The sequence below is a fragment of the Ambystoma mexicanum genome, chromosome 1q, assembly GCF_040938575.1.
Source record: "Ambystoma mexicanum isolate Mex_15411 chromosome 1q, UKY_AmexF1_1, whole genome shotgun sequence".
Taxonomy (NCBI): Eukaryota; Metazoa; Chordata; class Amphibia; order Caudata; family Ambystomatidae; genus Ambystoma; species Ambystoma mexicanum.
This window is the reverse complement of record NC_090922.1, coordinates 515,498,099-515,513,392: the sequence shown is the minus strand read 5'-3', so window position 1 is coordinate 515,513,392 and position 15,294 is coordinate 515,498,099. Positions and strand designations below refer to the sequence as shown.

Below are 15,294 nucleotides of genomic sequence, written 5' to 3'. Positions count from 1 at the left end.
TATATTTTGTGCATTTGTCCTGCAGCCTTGTGCTGTATATGCACTTGAACTTGCCTGTTCTGTTAGCATTCATGCATTTGTCTAGCACCTCACCTATTATTAGAGAGGACTGGACACTCAGCATTTTCTCTGTCAGCATTTATGCATTTGTCTGTCACTTTACCTATTACTAGCGAGGACTACAGCTATGACCCTTATAAACAATAGGTTAAATATGGGAAGCTTGCTCGCTTTAATTATAGGAACATAGCATTCACTTTGAAAGTCTCTCGTATAGGAAAACTTTATTAAAAATGTATTATAAACACATAAAATAACAAAGATTTTTTCTATGCGCCTACCTTTTTATTGGTGTCCTATTAAATTGGATTGTTTTTAGCATCACCAGATGTTTGTGCAAACCATAGGACGAATATTTGGTTAATTTTTATGGAATTGTGTGCAATATATTAATAAAATATGGATTAGATATGAATTTTCTTGACCGAGTTTACTCTCTTCTCGACCAATAAGTCTTTTTGTCTATACTATACATTTCTTGTGGTGTTCTGTGAGACAATTTCCCCTTGCTCTTTGATCTTGAACTTGCCTGAAACATTCTGGATTTGACATGCAGTCTTCAGCTCTATACTACATGTCTACAGCCTGTACTGTATTCTGTACCTCAACTTGTCTGTAACCTACCTGACTGACTTTACCCAATGTAACTTGCGCCTAGATGCCCTTGGACTTTGTGCGCTGCTATAAATGCAAAAATAAATAAAACATCAAGGGGTAAGTAATTTTTTCTTCTTACCTATTTCCATCCGAAACCTCCTCTTTACTATTCACAGACTAAGATCTCGCGACACCCTCGCAAGGTCACTGTACGCTACCTCTCAGACAATGGTCAGGCGCTGTAAGACCACTACGACAGTGACTGGTGCAGTACAAATATTCAGTAACCTAATATAACCATCAAACATGACATCAGTAGGAGTGAATTCTCTGTAATCGTTTTTTCTTTTTTTTACGACCATCTATGTCTAACCGTTTCAGGAAAAAAACACAGGAAAAATAATAGATTGAAAAATGTGTTAATTCAAAACGGTGAGTAAAATCGAAGAAAACAGATTTAAGTTAGTGTTATTTTTTCAATTAAAAAACAGCATATTAATGAAGTGAAAAGGACAATTTCAAAGGTCATACATAATTCACAGTATTAAACATTCGGCAAGTGGATGAATTGTAATTCGCCATGAGTTCACAGTGTAAGGGCATAGTTTTATTTAGCTGGGTATTGACGAAAGGGGGCAGTGTAAAAGAAGAGCACATGGTCACTTTAAAAAGGTGCGATTATAGAGGGAAAGGCCAGTTAGGGATTTTTTACATAAGAGGAATATTTTGGTGGGTACAGGATTCCTCCTTTTGTTAATAAAACTATATTTATTAATGTACAGGTGTTTAAGGATGAGCTTGAGGGGTGCCGTGGTTATGGTGGGTTGTCTCCCCTCCGCCAACCCATGTTTTAACATTTCAGATTTCAAAGGATATATTTGTTTTAAACTTAGTACAATACTTTGCACACACAACACACATTCCTGTTTTGATATACACATCATGGGTCTAAATGTATTATTTCGACTTTCTTCATTTTTTCAAGTTCGTTATTACTGTTTTCATTTCTTGTAATCTAAGGTGTGTTATTTGTACCTCGTATTACTTCTTTGCTTTTACACTCGGTTATTTTACTCGGGTTATTAAAATATAAAAAAACGGCTAACATGGCCTCTGAGACCCCAAATATGTTAGTTATTAAAGAATGATGAGTGTATTTTATTTTAAAAAATTATTCTCTTCATTTTTTTCTCAGGTGAACATCCGCTCTTCTACCATTAGGGAGGATCTTTAATGCCTACCTGCCTACAGAAACATCTTCAAACGTGTAAGGGGTGGCCTTCCTGTCTTCTGTGCTTCAGGAGAAACGTGCCTTCTGGATGGATCCTTGTGACTCTTAAGAATTTAACTGCATTCGTTCTTATCAGGAAGAGGACCTTCATCCTGTTCTGCTTTTCTGCCCTCACTACTGGTGGATGAAAACACCTTCTTTAAGAGAGCGAGCATCCCTACCTACCCCTATAAGGGAAAATATTTGCTGCTTTCCCACCCTCCCTGACATAAACAGACTTTCCAGTCACCAAGAAACAACTATTTACTCTTACAACTAAAAATCGAATACCTTCCTTTCTAAGAAAGACCCTTCCTGCCCACAAGAACGTCCATGTCTTCCTACCACTAAGGAGGATCACATATGTCTTCCAACAACTGATCAAGAACTGCCTACATTCCCTCGAAGAAAAAAAAAAATCTTCCTACTGCCATTTCATTAAGGAAAACCCGTCTTATCTTCATACCCTGAAAAAGAAACCTTTTACAGCTGCAGGAAGAACTGCTTTGCTATTCTGCAGCCAAGGAAGTACCTTCCTGCCACTCCTTCCATGAGAAGGGGCGAACTTGGCATTTGTTTCCATTAAAACAAAAGAGGACATTCTTGCCCTCCACACCTGACTGAAAAGCCTTATCAGAGTTTATTGGTGGCCTCATGATGGAGAAACCCATGTGTCTGGTTGAGGTTACACCTTCAGGTGGTCTGCTTCTAAACACTGAGGGTCTGCACATTCTCTGCACACTGGAGGATGCTGTGGAGGTGGTGGCCATGTTTGGACCCAAAAACACAGGCAAATCTTTCCTTCTAAACCAGGTCCCCGGAATGGCTAACGGTAAGTGTCTTCTGTCCAAAAGTCTCAGTTTTGTGGTGAGTGAAATCTATGGCATACATGGTCACAGTGCATAGTGCATGGGACCAGTTAGTGCTCACTGCATGGGCAGAGAGGAACGGTGCATTCTGCATAGTGTAATGAGACCCCTAATGTATACATCCTAGAGTAATATCCCGGTACACGGCATAGGGGCAACATTACTCAGTTTATATCACCTAGGGTAATAAGATAAAGAGGGCGCACTGCATACTTTTGTGAGAGATGAGTACAGATTGTTTAGGTTATCATGTAAAGTTGGTGTCTACAGCATTTGCAAAGAAACACTCAGTTCTCATTGTCAGCAGTAATAGGTGTTACAGTGTACCATACCTGTGACAGCGAGAGTACAGTACATAGATAATGAGACTTTGCATGTCATGAATTTCCATGACCCAATGTACAGTCATGATTTCTCACATGCTGTAATATCAGGAAGATTGGGTGAGGTCTGAAATGTTCAATTGTTAGGCCTAATTGGAGGTATAGGGATAGGAGACAAATACGACACCGGAAGATAGTGGCACAAGGCTGAGAGATCACACATGGGTGTACAGGGCCGTACAGAGGTGATTTTGCATCTGCACTAGTTTAATTATTTTTAGAAGGCTCTCCCCCTCTCAACGCTCTGCATTATCTCGATCAGGTATCAAAAGCCCAAGGCACACGCATACCAAGGATGTCTTTGCCTAAAAAAATCAGGACTTGTGAATGCTAGTTGCAGTTTGGGATGCCGATCCCAGACCATGGGGTTACCAATGGCAGTCATTTCTCGAAAGCTCTGGCCACAACAATGTCAGGAATGTCCTAGTCTGCACACCATGAACCAGGGAAAATTAGGGCTTGCTTCGTCTGACCTCTGTAAGGCATCTGTATACTAGAGTTCACTGCACACACACAGCAAATGTATATGTGGCCAGCGATTGCCAGCACACAGTGTGGCAGGGCTATACTAGGATCAGTTAGGACTCCTACAACATGTACTGTTCTTTGGATGAGAGGGAATGAACCTTCACCGCTCAGGTTGGTTATTGTTATCCCACCACTGAAGTGCTCACTGTCCTTGACCTTGAGAGGATTCAAAACGGGTCGGTCTTCATTTTATCATCTCCAAACTTGAGATTAACAACCATATGGAATTGTGATATCTATTTCTATTGCAGGATTTCATCTGCCAAGGACAAAGGTGTCAAAGACTCCCAGTATATGGATGAGATGCCTGCCGCACCCAATGGGAAATAGCCATTGTCTCGTCCTGCTGGATACTGATGGCTTCAGCGAGGAGGTAATGGAAACCGGAATATTAGGGGAAAGTTTGATGCACTGGCATGGAAACTGGGGATATCAGAATTTTAAGTCCTGTGGAAAAGTTGCATTTTGGACTTAGGTGGCATTAAGGAGATTTCCAGCCTGCTGTGGGAAGGTGTCATGAACGTCTTTCTCTACGAGAAAGTCTTTTGTGGTGCTGCTGATATATTCTACACCTATAGTTGTATTGTTAGTGGGTATTTAGGTATTCTTCCTGCCCTATAATGGCACTTCTTGGCATAGGCATGTCTGCACGCACAAACACATTCTTGTGGTCATAGTTCAGTTTTATTGAGCCCACATAGAAAGATTGTTTATGTGGTTGTGTTATTATGCCCTATCAGACTTTTGGTGTGTTTAAAGAGGGGGGGGGTCACTGCTTTTATAGAGGTGTTGTAAAGGCCAACTCCTTCATGTGGGTGAAACCCTGCTGAAAAACCCATATTAGTTAGAGGAAACACTCCCACCAAAGTGGAGACACGATCGGCACCAAAATGTCATGCATGTAATGGATCTAGTGCGTAATAAATCCCTCCTAGTATTATTGGATTGATACTTCAGTGAGATCCCTATAACATGGTTCTAGACTGGTTAGTCAAGAATACATCTTGGCCCTAGTCACAGATTTGTGTGGTGATTCCATAGCTATTGAAGTGGATATTAGGGGGATGTAATTGCTCTTGAAGACATATGACATATGTCAGAGTTGTTATATTGGAAATTCTCACCCCCAAGTTTGTACAAGCCTGTAAACGGCTAGCTCTAGAGTACCTTTTTGCAGAGTCATTGTTTCACCAGAAATCTTTTCTTTTTTACCTTTATTTTCGGTAAGCATAGAGTATTGATACAAATTACAATTTACCAATCATTAGTACATACACATCTGGGGTATGGGGTGGCAGAGTGTTGGTCTAGCCAACACTCCGCCACCCCGTACTACAACTATACAGAAGAGTCGTCGGTTTCTTGGTCATCTTTAGCCAAATAGGATCTGAACTTGCCCCAATGTCTTTGGGTCTCATCGGTTGGGCACTTTAAGTATATATTATTTTTCTGCATCATTGATCCATGTCAGGTACTTGAGCCATTCACTAAACCTGGTTGGGTTGCTGAATTTTCACTTTTTCAGTATACATTGTTTAGCCACTACACAGCAGATGTTAAACCGGGGTCTAAGTGGTTTGCTCATCTTACCTTGCACATACTGAGCATTGCAGATAGCTGGACATAGTTATCTGTCTCCGCTATCTCGGCTAGTGCTGTGTAAATCGAACTCCAAAATTGTAATGTACCTGCTAATTCAGATCCACAGCGCGGGCATACCTTTTTGACCTCCTTACCCATTTTCTGGAGTTCAAGGGGAATGTAATGTAGCATATGCAGTACTTAATATTGTACCAATTTCAATCACATATTCATGGATACTTCATTAGTAAGGGCACACATTGCGGACCATTGTGCGCCTGACAGTGTTATGTTCAGTTCATTGTTCCATTTTTCCGCCGAGCGATCTTGTTCGCTGGGGGTAGCTGTCAATTTTTCCATGATAGTGTAAATAGTACATGACGGCAGCCTGTTGAGTTTGCTATATAGGACACTAGTTTACATTCTGGAGGCTCTATTGGGTACCCTGGCCATTTAGCCCTGATCGCAGCATGTATTCTATAGTATTGCAAGTCATCGATTGGTGCTAGTACATGTTTGTTTCTGCAACCCTCTAGTGTCATAAATTCTTCTTCCACAAATAGGTCTCCTATAGCGTGGTATCCTCGAGGTTCCCATCTACGTCTAATTGCTTAGTCTCCTGTAGGGAGCACTAGTGGGTGGTTCCACAGTGGAAGCCAGCGGTAGTACGGGGTCTCCATGTTTAATCTAGTAAATATGCGTCTCCATGCCTCTAGTGTGCATGCTACAGGGTCTATGTGACAGTGTCTTTATAAGACCTATCCAGTACAAGTGACATATCTACTCCCTCTGCTGCTTTTTTTGACTATGTGGAAGAGGGCCGCTAACCAATATACTTCAAGATTGGGCCTGTTAAGGCCCCCATAGCATAAGGAAATACCATGTCCGACCATTTGTTTCGTAGTGCACCCGTGTGCCATTGGAATTGAGATAGTTTCTTAGGTAGGTGTAAGAAGAATTCCTTCCCTGGCCAGATAGGGACATTGACAAATGGCATTTTAGGGACCAGTATCATTTTAATCAGAGCCATCTTACCTGCCAGGGACATGGGTACCCGTGACCAAGCCAATATTTTATTGTTAGCAAATATTTGCAAGCCTATGTAGTTGTTTTCCACAAGGGATTTTTTTATCTGTAGTCACTGTAATACCCGAGTATTTCGACTTACCAGGAGACCATTTTAGCTGTGACTTTATACAGGGGCGAGGAGTGCAGTCTGTGAGGGGAAACATTTCCTATTTGATGTAATTCACAGTGACCCAGGAGTACAGCCTGATATGGATGATGTCCTGCATTATCGGGTCAAGATTGTGCTTTGGGTCTCTAACATACAGCAGTACGTCATCAGCGTATAAAGATATAAATTCTGGAGTGCCCTATACCCGGATGCCTCTTACAATGTCAGGATTGAATGTAATCGGCCATGGGTTCTATGACCAAGGCGAATACAAGTGGTGATATGGGGCATCCATGTCATATCCCTCTGCGTAGTTCAAACTGTTCGGAGTGTGTATTATTAATACAAACATTTGCCGTGTGTTTCGTCCATAGTAGCGCAGAATATTTTATAAAGGTCTGCCCCAGGCCACATTTCTTTAGGACTGCAAATGAGTAAAGCCATGAGACCATGTCAAAAGCTTATTGGGCATCTATGGCTACAGCCACAGCATTTGCCGCCAGTGATTTACATGCAATGACATAAAAGAGTCGTCTCAGGTTTAGTGACGTTGACCTACCCGGGAAAAATCCCACCTGCTCATGATGGACCAGTGATGACATAAGAGCTAGGGATTTAGCATACGGTTTAGTATCCGTGTTCATCAACGACAGCGGTCTATAAGACCCACATTCATTGCTTTCCTTCCCGGGTTTAAGTAACACTACAACCACTGCTTCCCGTAGGGATGATGGTACCTGACCGCATTCCAACAATTATTCCCAAAGTTTCAGTAGCGGGGGAACCAGCAAGGTGCTGTACTCCATGTAAAATTCTGCCGTAAGTCCTACTGGACCCGGCGCTTTGTTTTTAGGTAGTAATGCATTACCTGCATCAGTTCTGTTGATGTTAGTGGGGTCTTTAGGAGGGCCGCCACATCAGGGGATAACAAGGACATCGGAATGGTCTCTAAGAATTGAGTTGGTTCATTCACATATGGGTCCCTGTGTGCACCATCTAAGCTTTTGTAAAATCTGGTCAACACGCCACTAATACCCTGGTCAGTGTGTTCTATTCGCTGATCCTCCTCTTTCACGCCAATTATACAGTTCCGGTCCTCTTCCAGTTTCACGAAGTTGCCCAATGTTCTCCCGGGCCCTTCCTCCTCCCCATATTTGCTGGCCGAGGCTTTCTGGCGGAGTACTTTATTTCTATGTCTGCCAGTTGTCTAAAAGTTTCTATGTGTTCTTGGATGGCTATCAAAGTATTGCATTTAAAGCGCACATTGTATTGCCTTTCCAGTGTTTATAGTGTATGTTCGCAGTGTCGCAGTTCCCTCGATATGGTACGCAGTATCCCCTGTTCCTGTGACATCGCCATCCCCCGTATATAGACTTTGAATGCTTGCCATAAGTTGGTCTGTGTGACCGTTCCGTTGTCATTGTTCGAGAAGTGGGTCTGGATTTCTTCCTCGATGTCTGTTCTAAAGACGAGGTCTTGCAGAGCCACAGATTTAAACCTCCACATATCATGACCAGCAGTGGTCTTTCCCCCATTCTAAAGACATCTTAATTGGAGACTGGTCGGAATGAGTGCCAGGGTGAATGTCGGTGTTTTTCACCTAGCCCACTAGGTGATCAGATGTTGGAAACATGTCTATTCTGGATGCCATATCATGTACCGTGGAATAGTAAATGTAGCACCTCACATCTGCGAGCAGTGTACGCCAAATGTCCCGCAAGTGTAACCTCCCAAGTATGGTAAGTATATGCACTGCGGCCTTCGAAAGAGGTCTGGATCTGGAAGCTGTTCGACCCAAAGCCAGATATAAAATAGTGTTTATGTCCCCTTCCCAGATTACAGCTGCAGACGTATAAGGTGCTATCAGGTCCTCCACTGAGTCATAAAAACTAGGGTCGTCGATATTGGGACCATATGTGTTTACCAGCAGCACCTCCCTGTTGAGGAGTTTGCATGTACAATGACAAATCTCCCTTACGGGTCAGTATGTGTGTGCAACTGGATAAACGCCGCTTTCCTATGAACCAGGGTCAGTACCCCTCTGGACTGTGTAGAATATGTGGTGTAATAACCGGTTTTGGCTCCAGTTAGTTGCTAATCTAGTATTCCCTGTGTGCACAGCATGTTTCTCTTGAAGAAACAGGATCTCTATCTTGTGTCGACTTACATAGGCTGCAATCCCTCTTGCTTTGGTGTAGTTCTCCAGACCCCGTACATTCCAGCTCATTAAATGAACCGTCTACAGGTTGATTCAGAACATGAATGTGTAACATGCATCTGTGTATGAATTTCCCTGTACCCGTTGTCGCAAGTGTATCTTCAGGTTTTTGTATATATGTCGCTGAGCGGTTTTCCCCCATAACCCGTTCCACCCCCAGCCACCCATATTGTCCTCCCAATCAGGGCCATGAATGCGCCCCACCCACCTGTCCCCACCGCTTTAACTTCCGCACACATCCCCAACTCGTGTATCATCCCACTAATGTAACCAGTAACTTGCAACCTTGAATGGTGGGCTGCTGTTTAACTCACAACACCACTGGGCAGCAGCCGGTGGTCTGTTATGCTGTTATCCAGTACCCACTTGTATAAGCCTAAATAAGACTAACCCACCACCCGTATCACTTCAACATGTTGCTAGTAACAAGTAATCTTCAAACAAGTTGGACCATTAAATCAGAGTAGACAATAGGACCGTTCACACCACAATGAGTAAGATCAAAGTATTTTCAAGCCACAATCCTTTCTGAGATCGCAGCGCCTCACTCTCCCGTATCTTCATTGTCTCTTCATCTATCAGGCGCATGTTTCCCTGCTTTATAGGGTTGTTATACCCCCTCATTCTGTGGGAAATGTGCATCTGAATGAAGTTTTGACCTCAATAACCCTGAGGTCGACACCTATCTGTGTTACCACTATTCATAACCTGCCTTGTCCGTTTATGTTTCACTTATCTTTCGTGCTTATCAAAAGAAATGTAAAATAAATTGTCTAGTCACCCGAAACTTTCTTTGCTGATGCAAAATAAATACACACACACACACAGAAGTTCTCTCTTTTCTGTCGGATCTCTTCATCCTGATTATTTGTCTATTATATGAAACCACAAATATTCATCACATTGACCTTAAATAAAGAAAATTATTGCTCTAGGTAACAGTACGGGCATATACCAATATTTTGCCCCACATTTTTAATGCATAAACTATGATTATCACAATCAAATTTGTGGGGTAGGATACACATTAGTAACATGAACTTTGTACATAATGCATAGATTTTTGGTCAAGTTAAGCTGACTGGTGTCAAATACAGAAAGACCTGTATTAACGCTTATATGGAATAGGGAATTCAATGAACAAGTTACATGTATGTGAGGTACAAACAAAAGTACACAATTGACAGTGTTAGAAGTACACACTATATATTCACAAATAGGTAGTCGACACTCCTGTGTTTCGGCCAAATCATAGGCTCTTTAGAATGGCTGGCATGTGGTTGGCCTTCTTCAAGACGGAAAAACAGGTGTAATTCACGGTGTCCTACGATTCTCTGCCGTATGCTTGGATTATCTACGGTGTGGATCGGTCGCGGAACTCCTGTGCTGATTCTAGGAGATCATGGCTGTACAAGTTTTCTCATTTGTTAACCCGGGAACCTTGATGTCCTGACTCAACGGTGAAAGCTCTTGATCAAGCGGTCTCGAAGTCCTATAACTGGCACAGAGTTGGCGATTAGTCACTCGTCGCAGGACCTCGTTAGCCGCACGGCTGCCATTATCATTTATGATAAATACGATTTGAAATTGCAAGTCATTGGAAGGAGCCTTGACGTATGAATCCACACCAACGACACAGTCCCTGAGTTCCAGTTATAGGCCTTGTTTTTCTGTCCTGATGAAGGCCAACCACATGCCAGCCATACTTTTAACAATGTGAATCGTGTACTGTCTTTCTGTACCTCACATACATGTCACTTGTTCATTGTAATCTCTATTCCATATAAGGGATAATACATGTCTTTGTGTATTTGACTCCAGTCAGCTTAACTGGACCAAAATTCTATGTATTATGTACAAAGTTCATGTTAGTAATGTGCGTCCTACCCCACAAATTTGATTGTGATAATCATATTTTATGCATACAAAATTTGGTGCAGAATATTGGTATATGCCCATACTGTTAACTAGAGCAATCTTTTTCTTTATTTAAGTTCAATATGATGAATGTTTGTGGTTTCAGTCACCCTGATCACTTTATCATATATTTCTAAGTCCACCTTGGCAGATCAGGACCGAGCCAGGAGCCCTTGTTACTCGATTCCGTGTATACAAGTAACGAAAATGTCTTGCCTCTTATCATTACCCTGACCCTTGGTTCCTTGGAACTTCCAGCGATGGCTACTAGGTGGCGTTGTGGAATGTGTGACTTGGCTCAAATGGACTTTCCTACTTATATATTTCTGAGGCTTGTAGATCTGCTTAAATCACACGTCGCAGAGTATTACAAGATTTGTTTTCACAACTCGAAAACAGACATCGACAGGACATGTTAGTAATACTATCCCTAGTGTGACATGTACTGTACCCATGATCCTTCACGCATCGAGGTCCCTCAGATTGTTTCTTTCTGCCATCGTAGCCGGTCGCAAGTTGCAGAGTTCCTTTCCAGGCTGATGCCTTTGACTAATTAAAGTTTATTCATAGAAGTCTTTCTTTCTTTTACTATCCGCTTATTGCTGCAGCATTATCCAACTGCTCGGCGACCCTCAGCGAGCATCTCCATCATTGATGATGCCAGACTGACTCGATGACCAGACACAGCATGTATGGGTCTCTTCGGGCCTCGGCCCTTACAGTAGAGATAGCGGGCGGAGGTCTCATATAGCTACTCCTTTTAGAGAATGTGTTTTCTGCATCCCCTTTTCCCTTTTGTCGCCAACTGCCCTTTCCATTTATTATGGAAAAGAGACCTTTTCAATTTTGCCGTACTTGCCATAGTAAGTTCCTGTGAAATGACACGCCCTGTGTGTGCAGTTACTGTCTCCCTAGGGACCACCATGAAAACATTTCCGCCCGAAAACTCTTAAAGAACGCCAGACCAAGCGAGAGGCTCTCCACGCCAAGTAGGCCGAAGCCTCTATCGATGTAACTGGGAATCCAGCAAGGCAGTATCAGTGTCCCAAGTGATGCCAAAGGTGACTGAAGTTCATCGGAACCCCATGGGCAGGCCCTCAACTACACTAAGCAGGCCCGCGGCTCTGTAACGGAGATAACACCCGGCGGCCATAGCACACACACTTCCAAACACACTAAGCGCATAGCCCATGGCCGACCTTTGACAAAATCGTTGACCATCAAAGCATAGGCGGAAAAAGCCTCTAAATTCTAGATCCTCCTTGTCCTCTGGGCCATCGCATATGCCTTCGCCTCATGACAGGCCTCTGGTACTGGCCTCAAAAGTCGGTTCCGACACCGCGAATAAAAAAGCCCTCCTTTCATGCTCCGAAAAACAGGCAGCGAAAGGCGCTTCCGCGTCCCCCAAACATAAGACAAAAATGCAGGAACTTATTAAAAAACATGTCCCTGTTATATTTTTATTAAGATATTTTGTATTGATTTCTTGATGTACATCATGAGAACAAATAAAGAAAAACAAACAGAAAAATAAACAGGCTTTAGACCATCAACTTAGTATTCATAGTATCGACGGAAAGCTGACGGGCTAGACCCCCTTTATTTTTTGGTGACGTTAATGTGGCATTAATATGCATTTTGGTGCTGTTATTGCTACTCCAGGTTTTTTTTCTCCCATATGTATAGTGATATGGCCCTGTTGAGAGATTTAAAGAGCGTCTTCGGGACCCTGAGAGGCAATGCCTGAAAATAGTATACCAACTTTGTTAGGACCATAATTTTTACTGTTGTCATTCTCCCCCACCATGATATTGTAAGGGGATTCCATTTCATAACATCCAGTTTGATTTTATTCTAGCATATGGAGCTAATTCGCACAATATTATTGCTCCATTTTCTTCGTTAGAGTTATACCCAAGTATGCTATACCCTTTTCTGCATTCTCCAAAGGTCGGGTCGACCATGTCGACCATCACTTTGGTGACTACCGAAAGATTTAACAATTCCGATTTTGGTCTATTTATTTTTAACCCTTATATCACCCTGTGTGTTTCCATTTCCTTCATTAGTACCAACACTGATCGTTCTGGGTCCGACATTGCCACCAGCATATCTTCGGCGAATGCTATTGCTTTGTGGGTTTCTCCTGCTATAGTTATTCCCCTGAGCCGATCTGTCTCTCTTATCTTAATAAATAGGGGTTCTGAGTAGATGGCGTACAGCAGCAGGGATAGGGGGCATCCTTGTTTTGTGTTACTTTCCATGTTAATATTCCATTAAGGGCAATGCGGATGGACGTTGAGTTATAATTGGCCCGTACCATTTGAATGTATCTCTCCCCGAATCCCAGGTGTTCTAATATTTTTGTATATAGTTTTGCATCCAGGCTCATCAGGGCTATTGGACGAGAAGATCCTGGAAGTACCGGATCTTTACCTTGTTTATGGAACACTACTAGTTTGACCTCCTTCATTGTGGAGGTTATGGCTCCTTTAGTCCTGAATGCGTTAAACAATTTTGTAAGAATTGGGACCAATATGTCCCGATTTTGTTATTTATTTATTTATTTAAAAAAAAATGTAAGTTCGCTGGGTAGCCATATCGTCCCAGAGCTTTATTTCATGACATGTCTATGATGGCTTTTTCCACCTCTTCTTCCCTTATTTCTCCTTCTAAAAGTTCACTCTCTTCCTCCAAATAACTGTGGGAGTGGGAGCTTCGTGAGATATTCATTCTGTTCGTATTCTGATGGGTTGTCTGGGGTGTAGAGTCTTCGATAGCATTCCCTTAATATTTCACATAGGTCTTCATTAGCCATTTTAACCTCCCCTTGGTCATTTTGTAATTTAATAATTGTTTGAGTGTACTTTTTTATCCCTTAGCTGTCTATCTGGATGTTTATCAGCTTTATTCGCTTTCACATAATGCCATTGCTTCAAATATAATAGCCCCTTCTCGGCCTGTTTCGTTACGAGCGCCTCAAATTGCCCCTGGACATGTCTTTGTGCTTTCCTTAATTTGTTACTTGGGTTCTTTGATATTTCCCCCTGGACCTCTGTTTCCCTTAGAGTTCCTCTTCCCTTAGGCGTCTCTGATTATCCCTCCTTGCTTTGAGCACTATCATTTGCCCTCTCATCACTGCATTACATGCGTCCCATATTGTTTCTTATGGCACATCCCCTGTTTCGTTCTCTCTAAAATATTGCTAAATCTCTTCCCTGATGCATTCCACCTAGATCGGGTCTTGGAGGAGCTCTGGGTGGGAACTTCCACTTCCATAGCTCAGTTATTCTGTTATTCACCATAATGCTCATCCATAGTGGGGTGTGGTCTGATAATGATATGGATTCCAACTCTGTCTTTCACTTTCTCCAGTAGTTCTGTAGATGCTCAAATGTAGTCAGTCCTCGACACGAGGAATGTATATGTGAATAATGAGTAAAACCTTGTTCCTGTCCCCTCGGGGTTCTCCAGATATCATGTAGGACTAGTGTGTCCATCTTCTGCCTTAGGGCCTTAGATGGGACCCGTGACCCTGTGTAGCGTTCCCGCATCTATCCTGAGTGGGAACCCACGCCATTTTCAGGTCTCCCGCTAGTTTGATGTCCCCCTTGGTAAAGCTTTCTAGCTTCAATATGATCTCTCTCAGAAACCCATCTTGGCCTATATTTGGTGCATAGATTGCGGCCAGTGTGAGCATGTTGCTTGCTATAGTTATATAAAAAAATAAGTACCTCCCCTCTTTGTCTGCCATTGAATCATAGACCTGTACCCCAATCCATCTTGGAATGCAATCAACACCCCCACCCTTTTTTCTCCCACATTTGCCTGATATATTTGGGTGTACCCCCTGATTCTTAATTTCCCTTTGTCTTTTTTGCCTATTTGTGTGTCCTGAAGCATAAGCATGCAGAATTTCTTACCCCCAAACCCTCACTGCCACCCAGCAGGACGTTTTCGACTTTTCTCCTCTTGACTAGGGTATTCTGTCCCCTTACATTGAATGTGAGTACCTTGGGGTCCTTCATTTGAATGTCCCCTTTCCTTTCTGCCTCTCCGTTTTCTGACCTTTCCATTCTCCCTTCTGGCTTCCTCCCCAATTCCCCCCACCGCTACCCCTCCTCTCTCTCCTCAACTCCCCATACCATCCCCCAACTTGGTAATCCTACTTCCTCCCCATCCCTTCCCCTGAGGAGGGCTCAGGTTCCTATGGTCGATCGGACGAAGTGTCGGCCGCGCCAGGTACCTTTTTCTAATGTGTCTGTCCTCTCTTCCAATTTGGCTACATCAATTCTCAATTCCTGCAGAGACCGTTTCATTTCTTCTTTTAAAGTCTCAAATTGTGTTTGGCCATACACTGGTCTTGGAACTCTTTAAACCAGCCCTGCATGTCTTCTTTGCATAATGCCATTGCTGCCTCGGGTGTTGTCACTGGTGTTTGCACGTTGTCGCTGGTTCCTCCAGTCTTCAAGCGTGTTGTACTCTCCGAGCTCCACAATTGTTTGATGCTTGCTTCTTGTCTTGTTTGGTGGGTTTGTGGGATCGTCAACGCCACCTTCCCCCTTGTCTTGGCCATGTGGGCACTGTTATAATTTCCCCAGCTGGCCCCTGTTGTTCTGTCCCGTAATCGTTATCCCGATTGCGTTGGGGTCTTACTCTTGAGTTACCCCCAGCTACTAGTGGGGGGTGTTTGC

The 15,294-nt window shown here is 42.9% G+C and overlaps 1 protein-coding gene across 3 annotated transcripts in view; it reads left to right on the top strand.

The window, feature by feature from the left end:
* The window catches only part of LOC138530413 (guanylate-binding protein 1-like), a 1,110,598-nt gene that overhangs the window by 151,513 nt on the left and 943,791 nt on the right, over nucleotides 1-15,294 (top strand). For all 3 annotated transcript variants that reach the window (XM_069640909.1, XM_069640906.1, XM_069640908.1), the window contains 2 exons: nucleotides 1,853-2,759; nucleotides 3,959-4,080. In XM_069640909.1, coding sequence (XP_069497010.1) covers nucleotides 2,582-2,759; nucleotides 3,959-4,080 — 300 coding nt within the window. In that variant the 5' untranslated portion in view covers nucleotides 1,853-2,581. The remainder of the gene's footprint in view (nucleotides 1-1,852; nucleotides 2,760-3,958; nucleotides 4,081-15,294) is intronic.